This window comes from Nicotiana tomentosiformis, chromosome 3 (assembly GCF_000390325.3).
Source record: "Nicotiana tomentosiformis chromosome 3, ASM39032v3, whole genome shotgun sequence".
NCBI lineage: Eukaryota > Viridiplantae > Streptophyta > Magnoliopsida > Solanales > Solanaceae > Nicotiana > Nicotiana tomentosiformis.
In genome coordinates this window covers 16,142,964-16,155,243 of record NC_090814.1, presented here as the reverse complement: position 1 = coordinate 16,155,243, position 12,280 = coordinate 16,142,964, and the positions used below count along the sequence as shown (strand labels likewise).

The following is a 12,280-nucleotide window of genomic DNA, read 5'->3' as shown; positions in this document are numbered from 1 at the left end:
CGGTCTCAAGAACGTCGGTGCCACCTACATGCCATGACGACCCTTTTTCACGACATGATTTATAAATAGATTAAAGTGTATATGGATGACGTCATCATCAAGTCTCAAAAGAGTTTAAAGCGCTTGGATGATTTTAGGAAATTTTTCGAATGCGGAGGTACAATTTGAAATTGAACCCATCAAAGTACGTGTTCAGAGCCCCTATTGGAAATCTGTTAGGATCCATTGTAAGCAGGAAGGGGATAGAACTGAACCCGTCAAAAATCAAGGCCATTCAGGAATTGTCACCTCCAAAGAGTAAGAAAGATGTGATGAGTTTCCTGGGTAGACTAAATTACATCAGTCGCTTCATAGCCTAGTCCACGGTAATCTTTGAACCCATTTTAAAGTTGCTGAAAAAGGATGTTGCCACAAAATGGATAGAAGAGTGCCAAAAAGCCTTTGACGGAATCAAGGAGTATCTTTCAAATCCACCAATTTGGTTCCCCCCGAACTCGAAAAGCCATTATTACTATATATGTCAGTCTTGGATAACGTCTTCGTCTATGTGTTGGGACAGCATGACGAGACTAGGAGAAATGAGTAGGCCATCTACTACTTAAGTAAGAAGTGCATGACATGCGTGGCCAAATATACTTTGATAGAATGCACTTGTTGTGCTCTGACTTGGATCTCCCAGAAACTAAGGCATTACATGTCAGCATATACTACCTACCTGATATCTCGGCTCGACCCACTCAAGTACATCTTCTAGAAGTCGATGCCTACCGAAAAGCTAGCTAAATGGCAAATTCTCCTCAGCGAATTTTACATTGTGTACATAACTTAGAAAACTATCAAGGGGCAAGCTTTAGCCGACCACCTCGAAGAGAATCCGGTACATGGGGATTACGAGCCACTCACTACGCATTTTTCCGATGAAGAAGTATTATTTTTTGGCCTGATTCCAGTGGGATACGTATGCAGTCTGAGTCAGACTCGGCCATTTCATGCTTAATCTCATCGTTTTTGCATCTTTTGTAATCGAACTACGTCTTGACCTGATTCCATTTGGATACGTAGGCTGCCTGAGTAAGGCTCGGTCATCTTAATCATATTTTATCATCATCCATGAACTATGTTCAGACCTGATTCCATTTGGGATACGTATGCAACCTGAAAGGGTTCGGTCATAACATTAGGAAAACCTTTGTATTGCATTAGTTTAAGTAGGATGCAGTCACAACGACAAACAGCCACATCATCAAGCGTTGTGATGGATCAACGTCAATAGGACAAAATTTCAAGAAGAGACGTGATATCGCCCAAACTCACACCACTAATTTAGGTTGTGAGGCGGTCGATGCAATAATAAAAACCCAACACGAGTCGGGGTCGATTCCACAGGGAGCTTGATGTGGGATTAGGTATATACCTAGTGTGAATGTATGACGTGCCTAAGATTACACTTCCACATTATCAATTGTTGTTTCTACTTCTACTTTTACGCTAATACTTGTAGTTGTAAAGCTAAGAGACAATGTTTTGGTTTTGGTTGTTTTTCAAGTTATAAAAGATCTAGGGTTGTGACTTCCGCCTAGTTGGTTACCTAACGGATTTATAGCTTTAGGGCATGTTTGGTTGATCGGGATACAATATAGCAATCACACATAATTACTTACTCTATACCTCTCGGTAGTTTGAGTGATTTTGCCAAATTCAACTTTCTCAAGTCCAAATGGGTAACTCACGAAACAAGTGATAAATGCTCAAGTCGGGTCTTACTATTTCTAGATTCGACCCTTTAATTGGGGCTATCAATTTCTTGAGTTCACCCCAATTTCTTGTTAGCCAAGTTTTCCTAGACTTAGTCTCACTTTCTAAAGTATAGACTAAGTAAATTAGGCATGAATCAATATTTGCAACCATCAATTCTCAAATTCAAGCTAGAACTAGGCTAAAATTCATATACCCAATCACAAATAATCCCTAAATCAATCACACATTAAGTACCCATACTAGGGTTGGGTCACAACCCTAGCTATGGGTTTAGCTACTCATGGAAAATGAAGAAATTAAAGAAGAAACTAAGATAAAATGCATAACAATTGATTAAGAAAAGAAAATCTAATGTTTAAATGCTAAACAAGTACAAAGTTACCCAATACAGTAAATAAAAACGGCTCTAAGTGTTCAGGTGCAACCAACTTAACCTAAAAATGACAAAAAGATCTATTTATACCCAGCTGAAAATATCTGACAAAATTGGTTGTGCGGCCGCACAATTCTGTGTGCGGTCCGCACTTTGGGACTGACTGGTCAGGTTTACTTTCTGCGGTCGCATAAAAGTGAGATGCGGCCGCACTTCCTCTAATTTTGCGGACCGCACATTTCTGAGTGTGACGGCACTCTTGCTCTTGGACTGGATCTGGGCTTAATTCTGCGGACCGCACATTTATGAGTCCGGCCGCATTTTGGCATCCTGCGGCCGTACAATAATGGTGTGGTCCGCACATCTTCAAGCTCCCAAACTACAAGTCTTTGAATCTAGTCTTCTGTGACCGCACAATAATTATTGTGCAGTTCGCACTCTGTTAAGAAATTCTATCACTGCATCTTCAGAGTTTGCGGCCGCACACAGTATTGTGCGGTCCGCACTGTAGCCCTTTTTTCCTTATTTTGGTTCTTTTCCAATTTTACTCCTTTATGAGTTAATTTTCACTTCTTTAGCTCGTTTCCCAATATTCCTGCAAAAAAGTACATTTCATTAGTTCTCGGGAATACCTTTAAGCATTTTTGAGCTAAAACCTAAGTAAAAGAGAGCAAATAAGAGGTCAAAATCCCTAATTATCAACTCCCCCAAACTTAAGCTTTTGCTTGTCCTCAAGCAATTAAGGCAATTTTCGACCTCCACTAGAAAAGGTCTATTTCAACTGGCCTAAGTTGAATCAAACACAAATCAATTGGGACCAACAATCACTCGCACACTCATGAATCATTAACAAGCCTATGATTTGAATGTTAAAGCAAAAATGGCTCTAATGTGATGCTTGAGCATCAAGGGTTGACTTTGTTCATCAAAGAAGATCGCACTTTCATGCAGGTTACTGTGGATCCCAAACTCCTCCTCTTATACTCTTCGGAAGCTCATCTCACTCACGAATGAAGAATTCAATTCAATGACTCGAGAAAGATTTGCTCATCACTCTCAAAAGAATGTCACAAGCTCGGCTCTAAGTATCATATGTTTGCCCCTCATGTAGATCACCACTAATGTAAGCACGCTCGGCTTGAAATCACGTAGGGCATTTTCGGCATGTAATGAAGGCTTTTCGACTAAGGAGGGAAATATCGAAATGGAATTGGTTCATCTTCCCTTTATCACTTCATATTCTCTTTTTGGCTCTTACTTTGCCGACTCTTTGAGTCATTTTCTTTTCCTTTAGGAGGATTAGAGAGACTTGACATCACTCTTTCTTTGTCATGCTATTCATACTTTCCTTCTTTGTTATCCATGTTTTGAACTTTTACTTTCTTTTGCATCTTTTCAACCCTTTCACATTATTCACTTTCTTTTTGTGTTTTTCTTTAGTTCTTCCTTTCTTTTTATTTGCCTTTCCTCTTCTTCATTTCTTTTCTATTTTTGTGCCTTGAGACCATCTTTAAATTCCTCGTCTCTCCCCCAAACTTATGTTTTTGACATTTGAATCACGTGAGTGCTAAAGAAAGTTCGGGTGCCAAGAGAGAGTCACTATAAAGCGGGTAAAGGCTTGTAATGTGGTTATTGAATAAAAAGTCTTTAGGCTCAAAAGGGTTTACTAAGGATGATATAATTGGTGGGCCATGGAAGGTTTCAAAACGGGTCAAGGAAAGCCTACAATCACTTCTCAAGCCATGCTAACTTAGAATTTTGCCTAAAAACACATTCAGTGCAAGTTCTAGACCACTCGCACGGGTACTTGGACTTGTAACAAAATACCTCACCTCTCACACAACCGGATTAATAAAGAGAATAGATTCGAGGGCCCACAACAACCGCATTCAAGATTGAAAATCGCTAATGGTTCAACTAAACCATCCGATGATTGCCTACGTCAACACAAGAGTCATAAGGTCACTAACTGAGGCTATTTCTTTACAAAAACTTGTTTTTAACCATAAGCGTATAGTTAAGTGTGTTGGTACAAAGTCAAGTATGCTTGACCCTTATTTATTCATTAATACTACTTGTTTCTACCTAATCATCAAAAACTGACTTGATCCCTTAAGAAGGTTGTCACGCCATCCATCATTGAGAAGAGCCACCCGGTTCACACAAGACCCGCCTTTGGAAAGAACCATAGCATTAAGAAAACCAAAGGCTTATTGTTCACTAAGACATAAAAAGAAGCTAACAAATCAAAAAGAAGCTAATAAAGTAACTAAGAAGCTATACGATCAAGAAAATAAATTGAAGAAGCTATCAAATAAACTACTAAAAGTAAGGAAAATGAATATACAATCCGAGAGGAATAGAATATATACAAGAGGGATGAGTATTTACATAATGAGGGAGAAAATGAAAATAAAAGAAAAAGAGTATTAAAGTTATTTCCCAAAAGTAATCAAATGTCATCACAGTCATCCAAAATGAACCAAAATAGACCACCCCCCAGAATAAGAACAAGCATTGTCCTCAATGCTTAGCAAAATCAAAACAAAAGAGGATAGAGAGTAAAGAAAACTCCCTATGTAGTCTCAGGGTGACTGGTAGCATCACCACCCTCAGTCTCCTCCAACTGTATCGCATCATTACCGGGCTGAGGGACAACAGGGTTGGTGAGCATCTAAAGCATCTCCTCAGCAGTGGGGGCAGTGAGATCTGGCTCGTCAGACTGGCCAGGTGGTGCCTCTGCTGATCGTGCTGCTAGGTCAGCTGGTACTGATGGATCTGTCTCCATCAGTAGGTCAAAAGGAAAATCACTTGTTGTTGCTATATTCTTCACCTCCTTTCTTAAACTCTCCAATTCTTTCTTTGAAGCCTGGGATTTCCTCATCTTCTTCACTTGCTCGGTCAACTCCTCAATAGCACCCCCGTGACCCGCTAGAGTATCCATAACAATCTTCTGGTTGTCCAGAATCATCTTCAATGTTACCTTTACTGACTGAGGGACCTGTGGTGTTGCTGAGGTAGAGGATTGTGCTGCAATAGTACTGGATATGTGAGACAACTTAGAAGTGGTTGTCTGCATCCAGTTGTTGAGGCTCGCCAAAGTCTGGGAGACCCGCAGTGCAGTGAGAGGATAAGTGGATGAGGCCGGCACTAGTACTGCAACTGATGGCCTAGAAGATGAAGATGGTGGCATTGCAGCTATCCCGGTGGAAGGCCCGGCTGATGTGGAAGGCATGGAAGTTGTAGATGGCTTAGTAGCAGCCTCGGAACCTACCACCGATAGCTCCTCAGACTGACCGACGGTGGTAGTGACCTTACCCTTGAACTTTGGGTTGTCAGCACCCTGCAGGTGGTACCATGAGAAAGGCTTCTTGGCCTTTACTTTTGTGTCATATGGCCTCGGCTCCACCTTGGCATCATTGAGATACTCTGTGAGGATGTTTGGATAAGGGTAGGACTTTTCACTTTTTCGGACCGCCAATGTGATGTTGGTTGACATGATAACACCCACATTGATCGGGTAACCTACCATAATAGAAGCCACGAGAACTGCACGGGGAAGTAGGAGGTTGTTCTCATTCAAACTCGGATCAATCCGGCTACACACAAAGGTTTGCCATCCTTTAGCTTCAAAATTGAGGGTGGCCCGGAGGATAGGAACTCCTGCTGTAATCCATGGTGGTGATGGTCCTCGGGCGGCCAAAATCTCAGCTAGCCAAGGCGAGCTGCATCACCTAGAGCTAACTTCTCTAGGTACTGGACTACCTCCACTTCTTCGAATCCCACATAAGTGTTCAAAGAGCAGGCATCGAAGCGGACTTTCAAATTTCTCACCTTTGTCACTTTTGTCCCCTTCTTAATGTGAGCCACATTGGTGTAGAACTCCATGACCAAGTGCTCATTTACATCGATGACACTGTGGGTGAAACACTTCCACCCCTTGCGCTCGTGAAACTGTCTAAGGACATTTGGATTATGAATATCCAAATCCTTCATTAAGAATTGTCGCTCAAGTGTGAGCGACCTCTGGGCCACAATTCCCGGAACCTGTTGAAGGCTGTCAAGCTCACGAACCGATCCTCCTATATTTCATTTTTCTTCGACCTCTTAAGGTCACCCACTTGAGTGTCCCCCCCCCACCACCACCATCATCTGGGACATTATCATCATCGACATCAATAACTACTGGTGCCGGAGGAGTAGGTGTATATGAGGGCTCAGAACCCTGGCTTCCCGCATAAGAACCCCCAGAAGAAATAGATGTAGGTTCGTCACGCAATTGATAATGCCTAGTGGGTTGGGATGGTTGGGATTGGGCCTTAGGTTGGACCTCCATTGAATGACCCTTGGAGGCTTCCTTGGACGGGGCATAGGAACTGGATTCTAAGGGCTATGTGGCCCTTCCTCTCACTGTGGTCAGCTTTTTAGCAATAGGCTTTAATTGCACTCGCAGAGGGCGAGTGCCTTTTCCTCTGCCTCGGGAGGATTCACCTCTCCCTTTTGATGTATCGCCTCTACCATGTGATCTAACCATTGTCTGAAATACAAGGTACATAGGTCAGTTGAGTTCAAAACAATTCAAATATTTGCAGAACAATTGCAGCACAACAGTCATCAAAGGAGACAGTGCAGACCGCACAATTCTGAGTGTAGCCGCAGACTGTCTAGTGCGGACCACACAATTTTGAAGTGTGGTCGCACCCCCTGAAGTGCGGACCGCATAATTATGAGTGCGGCCGCACATACTGAAGTGTGGACCGTATAATTATGATTTCGGCCGCACATCCTGAAGTGTAAACCGCACAATTTTGAGTGCGGCCGCATAAGTCCAATCCTGAGATACTGATTTTCTGAAGTTCAAAAGTGCGGTCGCACACATTTTTATGCGGCCGCACAATTTTACTGCAGACCGCACAATTTTGAGTGCGGTCCGCACTTTTCAAGCACAATATTTGCCCTAATCAAGTGCTTTGCGGACCGCACAAATTTGTGTGCGGCCGTACAATTTGAACATTTACGACAGTAAGGTTATGGTTCATGCAATTTTTCACAATTTAGACATGGCATGCACAAATTAACATGATTAATGGTCTACCCAGCCCCTAATGAACATATATGAAACCAACCATATGATTTTAAGCACCCATGACTAACAATTGGCATTTTAGGTCTAACGATAACTCTACCACAAAGAACAAAAACTAAAAGAAATTGCAAAATCTAAAGATGTAATGAACATACCAGTTATGAAGGATGCAGGTAAGAATTTACACTAGTGAAATGAAGGAAGATTGTGAACTAATTGATCATGCACTGTGTTTGCTTAGGGTTCAAGAACTCAGAGTGGTAAAGTTATGAATAGTGCCTTGAGGTTTTATTTATCGGTTGACCAAGTCGCCCCAAACCTAAGGCGAGTTTGGCCGCACAATTTTGGGTGCGGACCGCACTCTTTACCTGGACCTTGAAGCAACTTTGAGGTTCGCATAAAAGTGAGTACGGCTGCAGAATTTGTGTGGACCGCACAATTTTATGTGCGGCCGGATATTGGCTATGAATTTTGACTGGCCAGCTTCAGAGAACTTGCAATTTTGGTCTTCCAGTTGTGCGACCGCACACAGAATTGTGCGGCCACACAGTGATTTCTGCTACTGCCTTTAGAACTATGCGGTCAGCACAATTAATGTGTGGTCCGCACTATTTCAACACTTAGTCAATTTTTTTTTAATGACACAGTCCCTGCAATGCACATCCCTTCCTGCATACACTTCAAAACTAGTTAGCACAAAACAAAGCCTATCTAATGAAAAAGAAAAAGACACATGGGTTGCCTCCTAAGAAGCACCTGATTTAACGTCGCGGCACGACGCAGGTTATCATCAATCACTTGAAATGAATTAACGCCAACACCTGTCCATCATCAACTTTGCCAAGATAATGTTTCACCTGGTGACCATTGACTCTAAACACTTCATCATTCGTTTTCTTCAAGTCTAATGCACCAAAGGGTGTCACATTCACAACCTCAAATAGACCACTCTACTTGGATTTCAACTTTCCCGGAAACATCCGCAATCGAGAATTGAACAATAGCACAAGATCGCCTTCTTTGAAATTCTTGTTCCGGATGTACTTGTCATGGAGGTACTTCATCTTGTCCTTGTATAAGGACGAACTTGAATATGCATGGAACCGGAATTCATCAAGCTCATTCAATTGTGCCACCCTTAAGTTGGCGGCGACATCCCATTCAAGATTAAGCTTCTTCAATGCCTACATAGCCTTGTGCTCAAGTTCCACTGGTAGGTGACAAGCTTTACCGAACACTAACCGATATGGAAACATACCAATCGGTGTTTTGTAAGCCATCCTATAGGCCCAAAGAGTATCATCAAGTTTCTTTGACCAATCCGTCCAGTTGGCATTCACGGTCTTTGATAAAATACTCTTGATCTCCCAATTGGAAACTTCAACTTGCCCGCTTGCTTGAGGATGATAGGGGGTCGACACTTTGTGAGTAACACAATACTTTGTAAGTAAGGTATCAGAAGCTTTGTTGCAAAAGTGTGATCCCCCATCACTAATAATGTCCCTTGGAGTACCAAACCTTGTGAAGATGTTCTTTTTCAAAAATGCCATCACACTCCGAGCTTCATTGTTGGGCAAAGTCACGGCTTCAACCCACTTTGACACATAATCCACAGCTACCAATATGTAAGTGTTCCCACAAGAGCTCACTAACGGACCCATGAAATCAATGCCCCACACATCAAAAATGTCAATCTACAAAATGGTGGTGGGGGCATCTCATTTTTCTTAGAACTCCCAACGGACCTTTGACATTCATAACAACGCTTGACGAGATCGCTACCGTCCTTGTAAAGAGTAGGCCAATAGAATCCACAACTCAACACTTTTGTTGCCGTTCTACCTCCACCATGGTGACCACCATATGGAGAAGAGTGGCAAGCCTCAAGAATTTCTATTTGTTCCTCCTCCGGTACACATCGTCGAATCACACCATCGGTACAAATCTGGAAGAGTAAGGCTCATCCCAATAATAGTCAAGGCAATCCCATTTTAGCTTCTTCCTTTGGTTTGAAGAGAACTCATTCGGTACAATGCCACTCATAAGATAATTGGCAAAGTCGGCGAACCATGGCATCCCGGTAATAGAAATGGCTAGGAGTTGCTCGTCGTGAAATGAATCATTTATCTCAAGGCCATCATGTGGCCTCCCATCCTCTTCCAAATGAGACAAGTGGTCCGTCACTTGGTTTTCACTACCTTTGCGGTCTTGAATCTCTAGATCAAACTCTTGCAAAAGAAGCACCCACCGCATTAGTCTTACTTTAGAATCTTTCTTGCTCATCAAATATCGAAGCGCCGCATGGTCGGTGTGAACAATCACCTTTGTACCCATCAAGTACAGGTGGAACTTTTCCATAGCAAAAACAATAGCAAGGAGCTCTTTTTCGGTCACTGTGTAGTTGACTTGGGCATCATTCATGGTCTTACTAGCACAATAGACCGGATGGAAGATTTTGTTAACACGCTGCCCCAAAACTGCTCCAACCACCACATCACTTGAAATTGAGCAATTCGAATGCCTTCATACAATCCTCGTTGAAATGGAACTTGGCGTCCTTCTCCAAAAGTTTACACAAGAGATTCACCACCTTAGAAAAGTCCTTGATGAATCGGCGATAGAACCCGACATGACCCAAGAAGCTCTTCACTCCCTTCACGGATGTAAGGGGAGAGAGTTTGGAGATCACCTCAATTTTGGCCTTGTCAACCTCAATACCATGCTTTGAAATTTTGTGGCCGAGGACTATGCCTTCTTCGACCATGAAGTGACATTTCTCCCAATTTAAAACCAAGTTTGTCTCCTCACATCTTGTCAATACCTTATCCAAGTTGTTCAAGAAATCATTGAAGGAATTCCTAACCACAGAGAAATCATCCATAAAAACCTCAAGAAAATCCTCTACCATGTCGGTGAAGATGGCCATCATACACCGTTGAAAAGTCGCTGGTGCATTGCATAACCCAAATGACATCCGCGAGAATGCGAAAGTACCATAGGGACAAGTTAAAGTAGTCTTCTTTTGGTCCTCAGGAGCAATGAGAATTTGATTGTATCCGGAATATCCATCAAGGAAATAATAAAAAGCTCGTACGGCCAACCTATCAAGCATTTGATCAAGAAATGGAAGCGGAAAATGATCTTTCCGAGTGACTTTGTTGAACTTCCGATAGTCCATGCACACTCTCCATCCGGTCACCGTTCTTGTAGGAATAAATTCATTCTTATCATTGGTGACCACAGTCATGCCCCCTTTCTTTGGGACATATTGCACCGGAGAGGTCCATGCGCTATCGGAAATAGGGTAAACTACCCCGGCATCCAACCACTTTATGATCTCCTTATTTACCACCTCTTGCATTTCTTCATTTAATCTTTTTTGATGTTCAATGGAGGGTTTGGCATCCTCCTCCAAAATAATCTTGTGCATGCAAAAGGCAGGGCTTATACCCTGAATATCCGCCAGTGTCCATCTATAGCTTTCTTCCTATTTTGAAGCACCGCCAAAGTAGAATCTACCTGCACGTTAGTCAAGCAAGAGGAAATAATAATAGGTAAAGAAGAACATGGGCCAAGAAACACATACTTGAGATGTGAAGGCAATGGCTTTAACTCCAAAGTGGGAGGCTCCTTGATTGAGGGCTTTGTTGGAGGAGTCTTCCGGTTCTCAAGATCTAAGGACAATTTTCGCGGTCCATAGGTATACGACCCCATTCCTTGTAATGCATTTACACATTCCACATAGTCATCCTTCTCATCATCATCATGATTAAGCAATACGTCCTCCAAAGTGTCATCAACATTCATGATGGCACTAACATCATCAACAATCACATCGGTCACTAAATCCACAAACGAACAAACTCTGTTGCTATTCGGTTGCCTCATAGATTTGCACACATGGAAAACTACCTTTTCATCGCCCACCCAAAAGGTGAGCACACCGGCTTCCACATCAACAAAAGTCTTCCCCATAGCAAGGAAAGGTCTACCCAAGATAATAGGCACCTCATAGTCCACTTTGCAATCAAGAATCATAAAGTCCTTCGGGAGAATGAACTTATCAACATGAACCAGCACATCATCAATAATATCTAATGATTCTTCATAGTACGATCTGTCATTCGTAACCTCAATAGATATGGGTCTTGGTTGCCCAATTCTCAAAGTTTTGAACACCGAGTAGGGCATCAATTTGATACTCGCCCCTAGATCACATAGAGCTTTGGCAAAGTTGGGCGCATCCAATAGTGCAAGGGATTGTGAAAGCGTCGGAGCCATTGAGTGCACAATAGCACTCACTTTATGTGTCATCTTGATAGTTTCACAATTCATAGATCTTTTCTTTGTCACCAAATCTTTCATGAACTTTTCATAACCAGGCATTTGTCCCAATGCCTCAACCAATGGCATATCAATGGATAAGCTCTTCATCATGTCAATAACCTTCTTGAATTGGTTCTCACTATTTTTCTTGGCGAGCCTTTGAGGGTATGGAGGAGGAGGCCTTGGCATTGGTGCCTTAGACTTTGGCACTACCGGTTCTGATATGTCAATCACGTGTTACCTAGACGGGTTCACTTCTTCTTGGGTCTCCTCCACATTCTCATCAATATCAATTCTCACTTCTTCGTTAGCTTGAACCACATTTCTTGGAATCTCATCTTCTTGAACCATTACATCATCATCCATAATTCTTCTTTGATTTGAGGTGGTTGCATCTACACCTCTTCCACTCCTTGTTGTTACAGCCATGGCATGTCCCGTTTTGTTCCCACCCTTCGGGTTCACCACTGTATCACTAGGTAGTGCCCCCTTAGGACGAGTGTTTAAAGCTTGCGAGATTTGCCCAATTGAACTTCAAAATTGCGGATTGAAGTGTTGTGAGAGGCTAATTGAGCATCGGAGTCGGCATTTTTCTCCATCATTTGTTTGAACATATTTTCAATCCATCTCATATCATTGTTGGAAGAACTAGAACCTTGATAGGGATAAGGAGGCGGGTTGTTTGATTGTTGATACATCGGGGGCCTTTGATAGCCCGGCCCCCAATTCCCTTGGTT

The 12,280-nt window shown here is 42.4% G+C and overlaps 1 protein-coding gene across 1 annotated transcript; it reads right to left on the bottom strand.

Annotated features, from left to right (window-relative positions):
• Positions 1-10,661: 10,661 nt before the first annotated feature.
• Positions 10,662-11,654, bottom strand: LOC138907411 (uncharacterized). Its single transcript, XM_070198008.1, has one exon. It carries the CDS (start codon positions 11,652-11,654, stop codon positions 10,662-10,664), a length of 993 nt encoding a protein of 330 aa, XP_070054109.1.
• Positions 11,655-12,280: the final 626 nt, after the last annotated feature.